The sequence below is a fragment of the Eumetopias jubatus genome, unplaced genomic scaffold (genome assembly GCF_037043125.1).
Source record: "Eumetopias jubatus isolate StellerSeaLion01/CBP00866 unplaced genomic scaffold, mEumJub1_p1.0 scaffold_11, whole genome shotgun sequence".
Taxonomy (NCBI): domain Eukaryota; kingdom Metazoa; phylum Chordata; class Mammalia; order Carnivora; family Otariidae; genus Eumetopias; species Eumetopias jubatus.
In genome coordinates, this window is record NW_028274817.1 from 40,107,604 (window position 1) to 40,127,839 (window position 20,236).

General features: G+C 36.9%; 1 protein-coding gene across 1 annotated transcript; it reads right to left on the reverse strand.

The window, feature by feature from the left end:
- Positions 1-4,735: 4,735 nt before the first annotated feature.
- PWWP3B (PWWP domain containing 3B) lies at positions 4,736-6,838 on the reverse strand. Its single transcript, XM_028091950.1, has one exon. It carries the CDS (start codon positions 6,836-6,838, stop codon positions 4,736-4,738), a length of 2,103 nt encoding a protein of 700 aa, XP_027947751.1.
- Between the last annotated feature and the right edge of the window lie 13,398 nt (positions 6,839-20,236).

Here is a 20,236-nt window from a genome sequence, read left to right on the forward strand (position 1 = left end):
AGGATCTCATGTAATGCTCACAGCTCTGCCAACTGGGAGTTTTTCCCTTCAACATTATTTTCAGGGCTATTCCAACTGAAGCTGAAGTATAGTGGCAGTTCATTTACAGCTATCATCAATATTTAATGTGCTGACACATCTGTACACTATGCTTGATAATTTCCTCTTCCATTGGCTGGTCATAGATCACCCTATAACTCATGAGAGACATCATTGCAACAGTGATCAATGGCATATTGGTTTGTGAAATCTGCTGATTTATTTGTGCCTTCTCAGGCTGGATCCTGAATGTAGCATTTCCATCATAGGGTGGACTGCTCTTAAACTTGCCAAACTTTATCACTTGGTGAATCTTATAATGTACCATTTATGGTGGGCAGCTCCTGTATATGTCATTTGTTGTCTCTTGGTTAGGCACTCTATAGATACTAAGTTTTTAATAGCATACAAGGAGCTGTTTTTTAAATAACAATAAATAATAAATAACAATAAATAAATAACTTTTTAAAATAACTGGTATAGGGTGTATGGCTTTTGTTCATAACCTCAGGATTCTGTGTTGCAACTCCCATATTATGGCTTAGAATGACTAGATAGTACATCCTTATCCACCATAGATACTGTAAGCACTATTGGATATGCTAAGTCATATGGCCTGAGTAGTGAGACAACTTGCACTATAGATCTGAAAACTTGGTGGGGGACCATGATATTCCACCACAGCTGTTAACATCAGGCTTTGACTTGTCAAGTCTCATGTTTTTCTTTTTGTACAAAGGACATAATACCTCCGTCAGCTGTACATACATTTAGCCTTGGAATACTATCTGTAAGGCGTTGCCACAGATTTCTGTCAGTCAAAATAGCCCCACTCCACTCTGACCTTGTTTTCCATTATGGTAATGATACCCAACTTGCCCCTGAAGTTTTGTGTCACCACCTGGGCCCTGTCATTTTTGAATCTTATCGTCTTTATTGCAACATAGTTTACTTCTAATCATGGTTTGCAGAGGAGAGCCAACATTGAGCTTCTAAAAAAATGTGTTTCCCCAGGGTGCCTGGGTGGTTCAGTCAGTTAAGCATCTGACTCTTGATTTCAGCTCAGGTCATGATCTCAGGGTTGTGAGATGGAGCCCCATGTTGGGCTCCATGCTGAGCGTGGCATCTGCTTGAGATTCTCCCCTCCCCTCCTCCCCCCCGCTCATGCTCTCTCTCTAAATAAGAAATCTAAAAAATAAAATAAAAAATGTGTTTCCCTTCACCAACAGAGTCATTATAGTAGTCTCTCCTCTGCCCTTTCAAGGAAAATAGGTTAGAGATAGGTCCTCTTGTCTCACAATATAAATCATTTCTAATACCTTCACTCCCTTTGATCTTTTCACCAATTCTTCAGCATCTGTCAAGAAAGTTCCAGTATTACTACCTCATTTATGATAGGTTGTTGTCCACACTTAAAGATGTCACCTGAGTAGTATATTAAGGCAGCTCCAGATCACTGAATTCTGAGTTACAGTTTTGTGTTCCCAAGTCAGTAAGTACTCTCCTATATTTACTTATATTCTGCCTCCTTCCTTGCTAATTTGTCATCCTTAAAGGCAATTTTAAAATCTATTATTCCAGTCCATGCTATTACATATTAGCCAGTCCATGTAGTTCATTCTGGATTTTCCACCTACACAGAGACTATTTTGCTCCTTGTGCTGTGTTATACCTTACTCTTCTGAGTTGGAAGCAATGAAAAATATGGATGTTGGGTAAGATTAAGTAGTCTTTTGAGGTAGGTCCCTTAGATGAGTTTATTGCCTTGTCTTCATGAACAGGGAAGCTGCTCTCCAATAGCAAGGGTTAGGGGGCTGCTTTTGCCAAGCTGAGGGTTCAGGGGATTGTAGATATTCAAGATTCTCACACTTATCACCATTCCAGTTCTCAGAGTTCTACTCTTTATTAGAATACATACATTGATATAGAGACCTGTGAATGTGAATGGAGTTTCCATGCAGCTCTTCTAAACTTACAATTAGAATCTGTGCCTTATATTCAGCAGTCTGCCTTATGACTGAAGGAGATGAAGGTCTCTTTAACCTAATGGGTTAGCATAGATGACAGGTTGGGCATTTCCACCAGACATACAAACCTAGGTTAGATTCAGATTAACGCAGTCTTAGGGCCTGCCTCTGCAACCACTCAGGCTGAAAGGTAATTCAGAATCCACAGAGTTGGAAGCCAAGCTCATCCACTTCCACACCCCAAATGCCAATTCATTTAAAGAGAATATTCAGGGCGCCTGGGTGGCTCAGTCCATTAAGTGGCTGCCTTCGGCTCGGGTCATGATCTCAGGGTCCTGGGATCAAGCCCCAGGTGGGGCTCCCTGCTCAGTGGGGAGCCTGCTTCTCCCTCTTCTCCCCATTTGTGCTCTCTCACTCTCTCAAATAAATAAAATCTTTAAAAAACCCAAAGAGAATATAGATGCATGTCTGAGGCACATCTCCCTCACTTCAATAAGTGCCACAACATGAAATCCCAGGAATAATCATGTACCCCCCCTTTACCCCAAACCATATATCCAGGAACTCACAAATATGGGGAAGCTTCTGGCTCTGGTTTTCAAATACGAGCTGTCCACAAGATTAATAAATATTTCTATTATGATGTAATGCATCCTAGTCATTTTAGAAATTAGATTGTCATCTGGCTCACCCTAAATCTGACCCTGTCATTGGGGTCACCTTAAATGCTCAGACCTGGGCTTTAAACCACACATTGTTTGCTCTCTTGACTCACAATTGTATGAATGAATGAATGAGGTAGTAAAGAAAATATTAGAACCAAGTGATAGGGTTGGCTCCACTGAGAAAACTGAAGGTGGGTAACAGATTGGAATCAAGGGAACACAATTTTATAGAGTAAATACAGTGTTTTCCCAAGGTATAAGATCCACATATAGTGTGGTGATATCTGTTGTCAAATATATCTCAGCATCTTGAGGGAGCTATGTAGATTGGTATAGGCTGTATGCCCAAGGAGACTTGGTCTTTGTCAGGCAGGGTCCAAACAAGGTTCTGTGGATTCTGAAGCTTATACAATTTAGATGGCTCTCTTTTAAAATAATACAAAATCAATCATGGTAATGAATATTTATTTATAATGATAACATATAACAAGTGTTAAACTTATGACAACTACAGCAGGCAAAAATTTCAAACAAATTATAAATATATATATGTGTGTGTATATATATATTTTTTTTCCACAGAAACACCACTTATGTAGCTGCACAATCTGAAGTATGACAAAGTGACCATCCAAGGTGAAAGATATAATAGCTTTATTGCAAATCAAAACATCAAACATTTGCAAATTTTACATAAACATGTGGCCATGTAACAAAACCCCAAGAGTGACACTTGCCTCAATCAGTAAAAATGCAGACAGGTTCATGTTAAGCCTTTAGCATTTATATTTATGTCAAGGTTTTAAAATAAAGTAGCTCTCCTAAAATTTATTCTCACTGAAGTCTTGTTTCAAGTTAGAATAAACACTTCATTGGCTTCAAACATTAACTTTTGTTTATTTTGAAACATTCAGATAATTGTCAACTTTGGACAAATGGAGGCTTTTTCTGTGACCCATTTCCAAATTCACAGATTCTGGTCTATCTACTCTTTCTAGTAGCCTGGAATAACTTACCAGTTGGCATTTATATTATTGGAACCAACTTGAACTATTTTACGAATAAGCCAGATGATAAAGATTGCTTGGTTTGAAACAAATGACTATGTATTCAGAGATACAAGACTCAGAACAAAGTGCTTGCATTTTCTATAGTTTATATCAAACTAGATGGGCTCTTAAGCAATCAGCCTGGACTCATCCATCTAGAGTAGCCAGACTGTGAATACAATGATTCTAGCTGCCTTCCACATGTGGTCAGAAGGCTATATTAAGATACAGTCACTGTTAGTAATGAAGACAGCCTGTTTTAAGAAACCATTCAGCTATTGAATAACAGACACTCTCATAAACGGAATTTCAGAGAAACGTAAAATGAACAATCCTGTTCAAGGCTGTCAAAATTATTTTCTGCATGCTGAGATGTTATTCACACACATATAGACTGCATGCAGGTAATCTATTTATTTTTGAATTCCAGACTGTTTTCTTGCAAAAACAATTGCCGTTAAATATAATATATAGCAAAGCATCTCTCTATCTTTGGTTCCATGTTTCAGAGTTATTTTTTTTCCAAAAATAAATAGGCATGGCAGGAAAAATAATTCAACTATCTTAAGAGAAAACCTAATATTTTATAAAAATTAAGCAAAAAATATATGTGATGTTCTTTAGACTAGTTTTCTAATTATCTCCCTTAATATCTAACACCAGTGCAATTTTAATATTAAAATGATTGTGCACACTGTATTTAACTATACAGCAGAGACACAAAAAAAGTCAAAAAACAAAACAGTACTTTCCCTTAAAAATAATTTAGGAATTATGCATTCTAAAAATGTATGGGAAAGTAGAACTGCTGATATGTTAATAAAACTGACTGAAGGAGCGTTAAGAAAAGGAAATCAAGATGTGGTAATACTCACAAATCCTAGAGATGGCAAAAAAAAGTGAACACAGTACCCAAACTCTCCCATTTCTGGAAAATATATGTTAGAATTGTTCAGCAACTTTTTAAAACTAATATCTATGAAAGTTTCCAGTTATGGTTTGGACTTCAAGAGATTTAACGAGCTTCATTTGTTAATGGTTTCCGTCTCTTTTCAAATAAGATTTTTGCATCAAATAATTCTCTTTCCCTGTATCCTAGGGATGGTCCCTTTAGATACTTTGCTTCAGCTGCCTTGTAATCTAATCCATCAACAGCAGAAATTGAACAAATGATTGCTTCTGGCAGAAGAACTTCCAGGATAAATTTAATTTTATCATCTCTTATCAGAGTCAGCATTTTTTTATCTATTTGTTTGTAGATTTCTTGTAAATATTTCACCACCTCATCCAACTGATCTTCATCCTCAAAGTATGTTTCAATACAGGGAGTGAACCTATTTGCATTCAAAAATGACTTCAGCCACCTGGACCCTTTTGTGCCTTTTAAAATGGCTAGAAGATGGTTCTCTGTTCCCTTTGCATTCACAATGAAGTCCACTAGGTTCTTGTTGGCTCGGTCCCGAGCAGCCTTCATTCGGTCAGGAAGAATTTTCTGGAAGGACATTTTCTTGGTCTGGGAAGTCACAACCATCTGTTCTGCAGAATTCTCATTATGCAGCTTTGGGAATAAGTTCCTAAAGGTGTCCTGTTTGATTACTTTTCTAAGTGGATAACTAATATCAGCAGCGTAATACTCAAGGAAAGAGCCCGCAAAAGAACCACAACCTAGTCTAACTCTGTAGTCACAAATCAGCGAGATGCACCAGTCAATACTTTCACTGTATTCCTCCCTGGCTTTCTCCACTAGTGCTTGTTTCTCTTTACAATCAAATTTCTTTAATCTTCTAAAAGGCACCCTAATGCCTCTCTTTTCAGGATTCATGCTTGCCTCAACAAAAAGCACACTTGCTTTTCTTTCTTTTCGCCTGATGCTTTTCACCACTGCTGGCCAAAATGGATATTTCTGATATTTAAACCAGACTATCATTCCTGTTTCAAATGAACGAGGCTCATAATTAAAAACAAAGCGTGGAAGTTCTTCATCTTCGTCGTTGTCATCTAATACGGAAGTATCAATAGGATTTAGCTGTGCTGACTTATCAGAAGCCTGAAGTTCTTCCCCAAGTTCTTCGAAATCCAGTCTCTGAAGATCTCTTTCATTATTCATAAGAAGGAGTGAATAATCCAGGACACGGTTAGAGGCACTAAGTGAAACCTGACATTCCCATGAACAATGCCTGGGCAATGCCGCAGCACCTGCTTCTGATTCTACAGGTTGATTCTGGCTGGTACTTGAGCACGGATTTGAAGGGCCTTCTCCAGGATCTTCAATATTCTCTGAGAAGGTAGAGCATTCAGAGGAAACTCCCAGGGTCTCTGGGCAAATATCCTGTGCCTCCTCTTTCACAGCTTTGGGCACAGTGAAGGTGTCTGATGGCCAAGTTGGAGTGAACTTTTCATCTTTAACGCATACATCCTCTTTTTTGATTGTGGAATACAGAGGCATAACTGCTGAGATATCAATCTTTTTCTTGCTTTCCTTTTCATCCTCATCTTCTGAAAGGGAAGGAAAAGTTTCATACCAGCTGGAGTTTTCTGATGACTTTGTTTCCATTTCAGTTGCAAGAGTATCAATGGTTGCATGCACCTGTGATTTATCATCACACAGGGAATCATTATTCTCTAAATTAGCTCCTAACAGGGATGTTGCGGTTTCACTTTCCTCAAGACACTTTGATAGGTCTCCTTCATCTCCATCATCTCCTTCATGCTTCCGATACTTTTTATGAGGGGGTGAATCAGAAAGCTTTTGTGGATCATTTTGAGACAGAGTAGTGGTTGCTTCTTCATCTGAACTGCTTGCTTGACTCAAATTTGTTCTTTCATTCAGAATATCCAGTGCCACTTTTAGTGACCTTTCATAGGCTGTTTCCTCTTTAGGTGGAGCACTGACTTCTGACTGTGCTGCTAGTGAGGAGGCAATGGCTTCAATTCGAGATTTACTTAGAATCTTTGTTTCTGTGCTTTCCACTTTAATTTTTTCATCCAGTGAGAGTATTTGAACTTCCAGGGAAAATGTCTTTTTTCTCTTACTGTTTGATGACATCTCAGATCTAGACAAAACTTTTGCTGGCCATAACTGGTCTTTCCAATTGCACAGGACATACCCAGCATCCATTACGATTTAGATATGTGTGCCAAGAGGTTACTATCAGAACTTGAGGTGTCTGGCTATTCTTGACACTGCTAAGGCAGTTTCTACCAAAAGCAATACTCTGACAAAGCCTCTTTTGTCTTAGAACTACAAAAGGTATAAAGCCCGTGTGGCCTGTTCTTCTCCAGCTGAATTTCCCAAGGATGTGTGAACACGTTGTTTGAATGGGACAATATGGAGGATACTAGAATAGGGAAAAGGAAAGAAGAAAAGTATCAGCAAATAAAATTGTTTTGCCAAGGTTGAAGTGAGCAGTTGCAAACAGAGAAGAGAGAAAAGAAAGAACAATGTTTGGTGAGGAGAAAAATGCAACGTAATGTAAGGTGGGGCATGAGAAGTGGAGAAATGGCTTTATAATATCTCAAATTCAAGAACATGCCCTTATTATTGCACATGAGTACTAAGGAGTAAATTTATGTACATACTGACAGAGGTGGAAGAGGCCGCAGTGGTGTGTCAGGGACTCTATGTTATTAGATACCGTGGGACTTTGGTGCCCCTAATGTTTTCCCTAGGGCAGTGGAATTCTACACTAAGATAAAATCTTATCTGCAATTTAGATATGTTTTTTTTTCCCTTCTTATTCTTATTATTTTAAATTCTCTGTCTGTGATACTGTTATGCTATCTGGTTCATGTTGAAATAATTGCTCTCAGGAAAACTGTGAGGTGGGGACAAGAGGAAAGAAAATAACAAGTACCCTGTGTCTACTCTGAGCCAGACCGTAGACCTTTGTTTGAATCCTCACATCATCATGTGGATTTTTCCTTCTTTAAATATATAATTTTTCAACAGAATTTCAATTACATTCGATATGCTGTCTCATAGTTCACAAATACAAAATATGTTTCATCGCTTTGTTTGCCTACTTCGTAAAAATGGTTGTCTGGAGAAATTCAGGAAACCTGGCAAGTGCCATCTTGTGACCAAGACCAGAACTGCAGCCTCCCCAAGAAGTACGGATGGCCTCAATCAGGATCAGGTCCTTCTCAAGGGAGAAGGAAGGGTGGCAACTACATTTAGCCAGCTAGGAGTTGTCCCAGACTTCTATAATAATCTAAGCTCGAGGGTTTTGTTGTGTGGGATTATAACAGGATTATAATGTCTTCAACTACAATATTTCTGGTTATTTTTTACATGTATAAATGAATGCATATCACTTCAAACCAACGTCAGATCTCAAAAGAAGAGTTTGAACATCATTCCACACAAAAAAAGTATTTTCCACATGATTTTTTATGAATTACTTTAAATGAGGTTTTTCCCACATTTGCAACATTTTATGTCAGTATTTTCCCTGGTGATGTAAACCAAGTAAATGAATAAATATATAGTAACAGTATTTTAAAAAGAGAGCCTGTCTCTCCAACCACACAAATAATCCCATTAATACTGTGGCAGACATGTTTTTCCCAGACTTGTTGCAAGTCCAGTAGTAGCATACATATGTGTCACTAACATACATATTTAATTTTAAGAGAGATCATATGATAAATGCTATGCTATAATTTGCTTTGCTCACTTCATCTTATTTCTCAGACATTTCAAATCACTAGATGTAGAAGTTCATGTTTCTATTCTCCAGTATTTAATTGTATGATTACACCAAGCTGGATAATCATTTTAAGAAGTGCTTATAGAAACAAACCACTCTATCTCACTGTCAGACCACAGCCCTGCTGACCACAGCCATACCTGTGGTCTGGAAGAATGTGTTGCAAGGAGAACACATGCAGGACTGTAGCCAACACAGCAACCAGGTTACATGGATTTGATCAGGTCTAGGAAAATTTCCACTATTGGCAAAAAACAAGGTATGTTTGCACGTCTGCATGTGTCTATGAATTCTTATGTGTTTGAAACAGAATGGGCATCTTGTTTCAGCTTTATTTTTCTTTCATGATTATAAAAATAATCATGGGGAAATCTCTAAAGAGATGGAAACAGACTGAAAAATAACACTAAAATAGTAACCTGACCACCCAGAAATGCTAATATAGCAGTTTATTTTCTCCCAAATTTTTTTTTCTAACCACACATATATATACATGCATGGGGTGTGCAAATGACTTCACTCAACTACATACATGTTCCCCTTTCCATATGCATGTGCAGATGACACATACATAATCTCTCTATATGGCAATCAAGTTACAGTATTTTCCCCCAAGCTGTCAAATATTTTTATCTATCATTTTTGTGTGTAAATAAATGAATGCTTAAAAAGTCAAAGAGTAACAGAATGTCTAACAATATAAACATGGGATGCCAAGTCAATAAATTAGCATGAACAGCCATGCTGCACAGAAGCCTTAATATAGAGGCTGTAATCTGATCACCCCTTCTCTTATTGTGGACTTTTAAAGCATTGGGAGATACAAAATTTCCAAAGGATCAATTCCTTCAAAACATCAGCAATTCTCTCAAAAGCACACACCCTTCCCACCACTCTAAGACCACCCTCCCTATTTTCCTCATCTATACTCTAGGGCCCTGAGAAGCCCCTAGGAAATAATTAGCTTTCAGACAGCCATTACCTTGAAGCTTCTTGTCAGCTGCAGACTGGTGAAATGCAGCTCCTCCCCCAAGACTGGCCAGGCACAGCTCACTTCCAAGCTTCTCAGAGAACGCTCCGCCCCCTCCCTGTGATGGGGATGACAGAAGGCGCCTCCCTGAATTGGGGAAGGGAGAACTGCTAAATTAAACTGCTGAAGTATGAAAGGGTAGAAATGGTTTATTTTTCCAAAAAAGTTTAAAGTGAATGGCAACAAGTGTCTATTTAATTTCCATTCAAGTCTGAGGGAGTGTGATTTTTTGATAAAAAGAGGTTAGCAAACCACTCTATTAAAAAACAAAAATCTAGTTTAAAATATTCCTAACATATTTTTTTCCTTACCTTCTCTGGCACCTTACCTTTGCAGGTAAATTTTACAACCCAGCTGATAAACCTCCATTAAGATAGCTCATTAAGATCTTGATCGGCAATGCACTAAAACTGCACATTATTTTAGAGAGAATGGCTTCTATATAATTTTTTTTCTGTTTCTAGGACATGGTAAGTCTTTCCTTTTATTCAGTTCTTCTAAATACTTTAGGAAAGTTTCAGAGAATTCTTCACAAACATGGATATTTTTGACTAAAGGCAGAAAAATCCCTGGTTTGGCCAGAAAGTACCCATTTCACATACCCTCATCAATAACTGGAAATTCCTCCTTCTTATATTTTGTTGGTATTTTTCAATTCAGGCAATTCAATGTGGTGATAATTAATTTTTAAGAAAAATTTACGTGTCTTTGTTTATTTGTATGTCTGAAATGTATTTTGTAGATTTTGTTCATTAAAATTCTCCTGTCTGAATTTAAATTTGGATTTCTGACTTAACTTAGAAAGCCAATTTTTTATATCATTAGTGATAATTTTGGGAATGAAGATATTTAAGGATGAAGTGTTTTATTTGGCCTCTGTATCATGTAGCATAAAACATATATGTTAAAAAATCCACCTTTATATAAGCTTTAATACTGGAACAATAAGTACCAATAAATTAATGAAGATCATCTCTAGACTGGCATATTATTGAGGGCTCTAATAATTAGAATATGTAATGTTCTATACTATAAACAACCCCTAAATCTCTGCGGCTTAGCCACAGAAGTTTATTTTCCTGATGTCAAAGTACAACGTAGGTCATCAAGTGGCTAGAATGGGGAGGGATCGCCATTCCTATCAGTCATTAAGAGATTCAAACTTCTTCCATCTATGACTGTACCATCTTCTTTAGCCTTGAAGTCCTCCACTGCGTTTTTTGCACCTGGCTAGCAATCTTCTGAAGAGGGTGGCTGGAGAATCCTGTGGCAGGTTTTAGGGGCAGGGCTGGCAAACATGACTGCTGGTTGCAGTCAACTAGATAAAACTGCCATAGAGGCCAGGGAAAGCAGTTTCCCTGTGTCCCAGGAGGAAAATGAAACAGTTTGGTGAACCCCGTAGCATTCTCTCTGCCACAGGAAGTTTTCCCTTTCAATCTTTTATAGATTTCCTTTATTCGTTTAATATTTTTTTTGTACAACCATGTATCATAGTTATAATGACTGGGACAGAAACTTCTAGTTGCTCACCCTAAGTCTACTGTTTCCTCATTAGCAGAACCCCAGTTGCATTCAAGGTGCAGTATAAACTCTTAAAATACTACTTTTCCCAGACTGCTTTACCATATAAGCCACTGTCATATGGAATTTCTTGCCAAAGAATATAAGCAGAAATACTTGTAAAGATTCCAGAGAAGGTACCTCCAAACGGGGTAAAGAACCAACTAGGCCTTTTTTCACTTTGCCTCTCTCTCTTGCTTCCCCCTTAGAATTTGACCATGATAGAATTCAGATAGTCATTCTGGACCAAGTGACTTAGAAAAAGGATGCAACTCACTAGGGATGGAAGATCCTGAACCCCTGAGTGGAGCCAGCTCTTTCCAAACACTTTAACTTAGTGACACAATAAACTTTATCTTATCTAAGTCACTGTGTTTTCCAGTCTCTCTTTCTAGTAGTAGAACAAAATAGTTGATCTTGCAATCATTAACAAAAGTAATATCATTCGTATCACAGAATTAATCTTTTCAAAGCTTTCAAAGTATTACTATATAATTTAAAGAGGATTATCAGGCCATTGTAAATATGTCTTTATTTAAATAAAGAGATATATTCAATTATGTAGTTTATAATGAAATATTTCTTATTCTGTCTTCTCATCTCACATGTTTGGAAAAAAACAAATGCAAATAAAGTAAGGTCATTACATAAAAACCATAATTTGTCTATTTTCTATATTGCACATAAATCAGGAAATGCTACGCTACCTTACTATTTTCCAAACAAAATGCAAAGGAAAAAACTAATTCCTTGGACAATATTTTATATTTCACTGTTCTTTAGAAAGAAGGGGAGAAGAATGGTAATCAATAATAATAAAGGCTGTTACTACTACTATTATTATAATGAAGATAGAAAATAATTATAGATCTAATAGTATCTAAACCCATCCCATCACTTGACATATTATCTCATTTAATAACCAGAGAGTTATTTCATGGAGGAGAGTTCCATAACCAACTCATTCTGCATAACAACAGTAGTATTATTCATAATAATGACAAAGATTATAGAAGCCAAAACTGTTTCTAACCATGTGCCACATGCTCTGCCAGGGGCTCTGTATACACTATCTCCCTTGACCCTCACAAACTCTTGTTAGGTGGGTATTACGAGTATTCCCATTGCTTTAGAGATTAATGAATGTTTACCAGGATATCCAGAGAGCATGTGGTGCACAGAATTTTAATCCAGGTACTCTGACTCCAGAGTCCATGCTCTTAATCACTAAGATACACTGTACCTACCTCATTGCAAATGGAAAAAGGCTCTGTAAATGTGCCTGGATGAATAGGTGAGTTAATTAATGAATTTGAAATAGTTATGTATTGGGAGTCACTGGAACTTAAAATTCTGTACCTGGTTCTGCATCTAATTTAACATAAAATTGTCTTATATAACCTAATATAATTTTGGGAATAAGAGACATAACATCACGTTTGCTGAATTCTATTGATTAGAAACAAATCACAGGTTCTATCCACACTTCTCAAGAGGGGGAAATTACAGAAGGAGGTGGGCCACCTAGGTTGTGTCTGCCACAATACTGTATGATTCCATTTATATGAAATTTTCAAAAAGAGGAAAGTATAGTGATGGTGACATGATCATTGGCTGCCAGGAATTATAGGTAGGGGGAGGGTGTGACTATATACAAGCATAGCACAGAAAGATGTGGGGTGATGGAACTTTCTGTATTCTGACTGTGGTAGTGATTATATGAATCTATAGATGTGTAAAATCCAAAGAAGTGTATACAAAGAAGTCATGTATTATATATGATACTATAAAATATGGTTTTAATTGATAATAATTTAAAAAATAAAATTTAAGTAGAAACATTTCATAACCATTATATAAAAATCTACTCTTTATAAATATGCTTCAGAAACCATCTGCTTCTTCCTAAAGCATATTTAATAACAAAGAAAACAAAAATAACCCATACATAACATTATTAGAAAGTACCAGTTCTACTTCCAATTAGGATATGAAAAACCACAAGAGAATATCACCCATAAGCGAACAATGATAAAAATCTAGATAATCTACAAAACTGTAACATTCCTTGAGCCCATCAGAGAACTCTGGTAAACTGACTTACAAAGGGTGACTAGAGGGACACATGCACTCTTTCACTTTTGGCAAAACATGGTACAGAGGTGGCTGTCATGCAAGCAGGTAAAAAGAAATCAGCTGAAATTTTAATGAATTTTTAATTCTTACTGGGCTAGTGTAGTTTGGAATATCTGGCATCCCAGACACGTATACACTCACTCACTGCCAAGTTCTTTTTCACAGTCCTTAACCAGAAGCACACATACATGACTAGGGACAAAGCAGGAGATCAAAAACAGCCCATGTCAGTGGTTGAGGTATGCAGGGGGCAATAAGCTATTGCTGGCAGACAGACAGCCCCACACACTTATCCAAACCCTTCTATTGTGAGAAGCAAAAGCCTTAAGTCACTAGAAGAGAAGCAACAAACCTTTCCCTGTTGCATACAGGTAAAAATCCACTGCTTCTGGGGGAGGGGTAAAAGCAAAACCCATGTGTCCAGGGAGGGGGAGACAGGAAACCTTCCCATCCCCAGGACAAAAACAGAGATCTTTTGCTGCTGGAGGTGGGTAGGGTGGGGTGTGCAGTAAGAGTAAAAAAACCTCTGCCCTTGAGGTGGGGTATGAAACCCTTAGGCCCACGGTCCTACATGAATAAAAGCAGTGGTTATATCTCTCACCAAAGACCAACTCCAGGTACAAATCAGAGGTTAGCTACCATGCTGAAAGGAAAGAATGCTGAGAAAGGACAAGTCTCAAGGTCCAGTTGCACAGGGCCTCCATAAGGTTGAGTCTGGACAGGACAACAAAGAGCACTCCCTGCCTCACCAAGAGGCTAGCACCTAATAATAAGAGGAGACTACTGCTGCAAAATAGGCAAGAGTGCAGAGAGAACCCCCTTCTAGTGGCACAGATGTGAAGAGACTGCTGAATATAGGGTGGAGAAAAATCATTGAAAACATCTTCTGGCACACCAGGCTCCACTCTAAGCAAAATAATGTAACCTATGCAAGCCAGATGATAATAGTGAAAAAAGAAGGATACAATCTCCAACATATTTTGATACCAGCATTAACCTGATACCAAAACTAGAAAAAAAAAACAAAACAACAAGTGAACTGCAGATCAATTTCTCTCATAAATAAATACATGGATCCAATGATGTTAGATACAGAAATGATACAGAAAATGATCTAGGAAAAGTTCAATGACTCCAAAACGGAGTTTATCCTGGGAATGTAAAGATAGTTATACATTTGCAAATCAATGTAATTCACCATATCCACAGACTAAAGGGGGAAAAAAAAGATCATCTCAATTGATGCAGAAAAAGCATCTGACATAATTCTATAAACACTCATGATAAAAAAGCTCAGAAAACTGGGAATTAAATGGATCTTTCTCAATCTGATCAAGGGTATCTATTAAAAAGCCTGAAGTTAACATCATACTTAATGGTGACACATGGAATGTTCTTCCCCTAAAATCAGGAACAAGGAAAGGATGTCTGCTCTTACCACTACTATTCAACATTATATTGGAGATACTAGCCAATACAGTAATGCCTGAAAAGTAAATTAAAGGCATACATATTGGAAAGAAGACATAAAACTGTCTTTATTTGCAGACATGATGATCCATGTAGATAATCCCAATGAATTTACCAAAAAAAGGAAGCTATTAGACCTAATAAGGAAGTTTATCAATATCATCAGATGTAAGATCAACATAAAATAATTTATTTCTATATAGTAAAGTTTGGATGTTTTCAAAAATACCACTTATAATATCACCAAAAAACAGGAAATACTAAATTAGGACAAATCTAACAAATATGTACATATTTGTATGCTGAAGACTTCAAAAAACTGATGAAAAATATTAAAGAAGACCTAAATAAATGAAGAAATATATCATGTTCATTGACTGAAAGATTAACTATTTTTAGGATGTAACTTCTCTCCAAACATATCTATAGAATCATTGCAATCTCAACCAAAATCCCAGCAGACTTTTTGTAGAAATTGAAAAGATATCTCTACAGTGTATAAGGAAAAATAATGGAACTAGAATAGGCAGACCACTTTTGGGAAGGAAATACCAAAGTGGAAGATTCATGTTATCTGATTTTAAGACAACAGCTATCAAGGGGGGCCTGGGTGGTTCAGCTGGTTAAGTGTCTGACTCTTGATTTCAGCTCAGGTTGTGATCTCAGGGTCATGAGACGAGCCCTCCGTCGGGCTCTGCACTGGGTGTGGAGCGTGCTTAAGATTCTCTCTTTCCCTCTCCCTCTGCTCTTCCCTCTCCTCTAAAAAAAGGACTACAGCAATCAAGTATATTATTAGCTATCAATTATTATTATGGTGTATTATACTATAAAATAGACATACAGATAAACAGAACACAAATAGACCAGCAAATATGGTCAACAGATTTTTGACAATGGTAATTAAATGGAGAAATGATGGTTTTTTTCAACAAATAGTGCTGGAAAAATTGGAGATTGTATGTAAAAATATTCATCTTGATTCCTTACCTAAGACCATATACAAAAATTAATTCAAAATGAATTACTGACCTAAATGTAAAAGTGAAAACTATAAAACTTCTAGAAGAAAGCAAAGTAGGAAACCTTTGAGACCTTCATTTAAACAAAGATTTATTAAGACACAGAAAATATGCACCATAAAAAATTTGACAAATTGAACTTGAAAACTTCTCTTAAAAAATAAAATGAAAATCCACAGGAGGATATATTTACAAAACACATATCTAATAAAGAACTTTTATTCAGAATATACAAAGAAATCTTATAATCCAATAATAAGATTAACCACCTAGTAAAAAATGGGCAACCAATTTAAATAGACCATCATCAAAGAAGATATATGAATATCGAATGAACACACTGAAAGATGCCCAACACTATTATTAATTAGGGATATGCAAGCAAAACCACAGTAAGATATCACTAACACCTTTATAAGAATGGCTAATATTAAAAAGAAAAAACACATGACAGTATCAACTGCTGGCAATGATGCAGAGCTACTAGAATGCATATACTGCTGTTGAAAATACAAGATCTCACAGCTACTTTAGAAAACAGTATGGCAGGTTCTAATATAGTTGGACATATACTTACCATGTAATCCAGGAATCCCACTCCTAGGTATTTACCGAAGAGAAATAAACACTTATGCAAGACAAAGATCTGTTCTGGAATGTTTATAAGAACCTTAATCATAATTACCAAAAATTATAAATCTACTCATGAGTAGATACACAAATTGTAGAATAACAGAATAACAAACTACTGATACATACATCAATATGGGTAAATACCAGAAACATCATGCTAAGTGAAAGAAGCCAGATGTAAAAAACTATATATTATATGACTCCATGTATAAGATATTTTGGAAAATAAAAACCTATAGGGACAGAAATTAGATCAGTGGTCACCAGGAATCAGGGTAAAGAGTGAGTACGGACTACAATGGGGCAAGAGAGAACATTTTGAAATTATAATAATATTCTATAGTCTGACTCTATTTGTCATTACATGACTATAGACCTTTGTCAAAACTCATCAAACTAACACCTGAAAGAGTGAATTTAATGCTATGTAAATTACACCTCAATAAACCTGAGCCTTAAAAAGGCATCCAAAATCAGAATATAAGCTATATAAGAAGTTCACATTTTACTGTGAGGGTAATGGGAATATATATAGGAGTTTGATTTGTACTTTGGGTCATGAATACCCAAAAAGGTTGTGGGTTACACAAAGTATGTGTAAAAATATCTTCTGGAGTGTACAAAGAATATGTCAGAAATTCAATTTTTTAAAATATCTTTAATTTTTGCTAACTTTATTTCTGAACTTACTTTAAAATGTTGGGGGGTCACCTAAGACACATGACTTTTAATGCAGTTATGTATCTCTTTCTATAAATTTATATACTCACTAAATAGCTCTTTCATTAGAAGTTAGTTAACACAGGACAAATGTCAAGAATCTAGATGACATCAGCACCTTACAGTTTGTGAAACTTACCCTCATTGGTAGAGCCTTTAACTACACTGAAGTTCTCACATACCACTCAACTATGTGAATGGAAAGAAAGGAAGGAGTAGAAGCCAAAGTGTCATAATCTGTGATTAACATAACAATAAAAAATAAAAATAAAAAACAAAGTGTCATAATCTGCAGATAGAGATCCAGTTAAGAATTATGTCCCCAGTGAGAAAGCAGAAGCCAAATAACATGAGAGACAATGTGGTTATAGAACAAACAAATATCAATATCTTTAGTGTATAAAGTTCATATAAAAGGGTGGAAATGGTTCAGTTAGAAGACTCGTAAAAACCATGAGGGGGACATGAGCACTGGTAAAGCAAGGAATTATAGATACTTAATGGATATAAAAAATATTGAATGACCCCTAAAGCATAGGTACAAACAAATAACTGAAACCAGCTATAAACAAAGTTAAAATCTTATTATTAATGTTCTCTGGCTGAATGTCAGCCCACCTGAAGAGGAAGAACATCAGAAGAAAGCTTACTAAGAATGAATATCCCAGGTAAAAAAAATGCTAGCCAGAGAGTGAATTATTGCCAGAGCCAAAGGGACTCCATAATCTCTGGCCAAATGTATGTGAGCATGATAGAGAGGGGAAAAAAGAAAAAAATTACCAAATAGTAACCTAGAGGTCACATGAAGATAAACCTGCCATGTCTGGGGATTTTGTGTTTGCCAGGTAATGCTAACACCTACGTAGTGCCAATGGTGGCAGTTGCTAGGAAATTAAGATTCAGGATGATGGCATGGGAAATATATTAAAAGAAATAAAATAAAGTTGATGAGGACCTCACAATTTCATCATTAGAGCACATAGCAAACAAAGCTAGACTACAATCTAAGTATTGAAGTAGAGAGACTGAGCTATAGTGTTCTTGGGATTAACAAGAAAAGAGAAGGACCAGTTAAAATAATTTGTAAAAGTTCAGTAACAGTCTAAGTGTGCAGCAAGGAGTAGATAAGAGCATAAGAAAGGCAAAATAAAAGAAGTTCAAAATGAATCACTGAAGATCTGAATGTGTGTGTGAATGATTGGTACATCTGGATATAGAGTAGAAATCAATCAGTGAACTCTGAATCATTTAGAAAAATCCTTAGGTCATTGGGCTGTGTCTGACTGCCCAGGTAACCACAAAAACTGCAATTTTAGAGACTTCTATTGCCTTAGGGCTACAAAATAGTTTTCTCATTCAGTGTTTATACAGATCCTCATGAAAACTTGTGAGGAAGCTTGAGTAAGTAATTTGAATGGGAGATAAGAAATATTCACTTAAGTGAGGGAGTAAGAAAATAATCACTTAAAGAGAAGTCAAAGAGGAAAGAGAATAAGCAAAGGGAATTCTTCTGTCAAAGGAGAAGGAAGGTGGACAATGAAAACGAAGAAGACATACAAAAAGATGAATATATACCTGGCACCAAAGAAACACTGCGGTTGGGGAAAAATATTTGAAAATTCAGAAAAAGAGAAGTAGTTCTATAATGCCCCACTATGTAATCCTTACTATAGCTATTACATATAAGAAATGAATGAGGGTGGGTATGGTAGGAGATGGGGGGGATGTTGGGGAATGTGTCAGGGACACCATTTCTATTATTGGATATCTTGATACTTTGGGGCCTCTTGAGGTTTATTCTAGGGTAATCTTAACTTTATAAAAAAGATTTATTTATTTAGTTTATATTTAGAGAGAGGGCACACGGCTGGGGGGAGGGGTAGAGGGAGAGAAGCAGATGCCCCACTGAGCAGAGCCTGATGCAGGGCTCGAGCTCATGACCCTGAGGTCACGACCCTGAGATCATGACCTGAGCTGAAATCAAGAGTTGGACACTTAACCGACTGAGCCACCCAGGTGCCCCTAGGGTAATCTTAACTTTTTAAAGCTGCCAGTGCCGCCCTATCTACACAAGGCAGTCAGACACAGATACTGGGGTTTGTGTCTCCTGGACTCAGACAACAGCACAATGACCTCATTAAGAAGATGAGCTTAAGAGTTAGATATTTGGAATGGCTGCCATAGCTACCTACTGATTAGGGTAGTTTTCAAGGACTTCTTGAGAGTCAGGCAGTTGGCAGAGACCTGCAAGTCTTCCATAAGTAGATTTCCATTTGTATAATTCCTTCCTAGAAGTTTAAGATAATTCTTTCCTAACACTAGAATCTGTGATTTAAAATTTAAAATGTTATGGCTACTGAGTCAGAAAAAATAAAATTGTACTGTACATTCTCAACTGAACCATGTTTTAATATGAAATGGGAAGAGCCTTACCCAATGTCACATGGATTGTGGATGATCTGGTCCTGTGATGTGGTTGTCTTGATTCTCACTCCAGCTGCTCGTCCTGCAGAGCCTTCTCCCTGCTCAGCACTTCTGAGGTCGCACTGCCTTTCTGGGGCTCAATTGGTATCACATTCAGATTCCCCAGGTCACGTGTATCTTTGATATTAACCTAGGCTGTCCCAAAGGAAACAGGGAATCAAACCAATTAAATGGAAAAGGTGTAAAGAAACTTCCCTACCAAAACTTTAGCAGGCATGTCACTCTGAAACCGAGGAATAAGACAAAATCTCATCTGTGATATAGGTGCCATGCTTATATTCCTTTTTTGTTCTTATTTGAAAGGCTGTCTGTGATACACCTGTTATTTGGTTCAGGCTGATATCATCTTTATGAGGAAAAGGTGAGGTGAGGACAGAAGAGTAGGGAAATAACAATTGCCTTGTGTTTTCTATAGTCCGAGTTCTATGTAGTTACTTTATTTATTATTTTTTTAAAGATTTTATTTATTTATTCATGAGAGACAGAGGGAGAGAGAGAGAGAGAAGCAGAGGGAGAAGCAGGCTCCCAAGGAGCAGGGAGCCCGATGCGGGACTCAATCTTAGGACCCTGGGATCATGACCTGAGCCGAAGGCAGACGCTTAACCATCTGAGCCACCCAGGCGCCTGTCTATGTAGTTACTTTAAAAAAAATGCTTTCTGTTTGAGTTCTCACATCAGTCCTCATGTGGGGCTTTTTTTCTAGACACATAGTTTTCTTCAATGAAACTATAATCACACTCTACATGTTGTCTTAT

Excerpts from the sequence above, each read along its gene's own strand:
- PWWP3B (XM_028091950.1), bottom strand. The coding sequence starts at position 6,838 with ATGGATGCTGGGTATGTCCTGTGCAATTGGAAAGACCAGTTATGGCCA.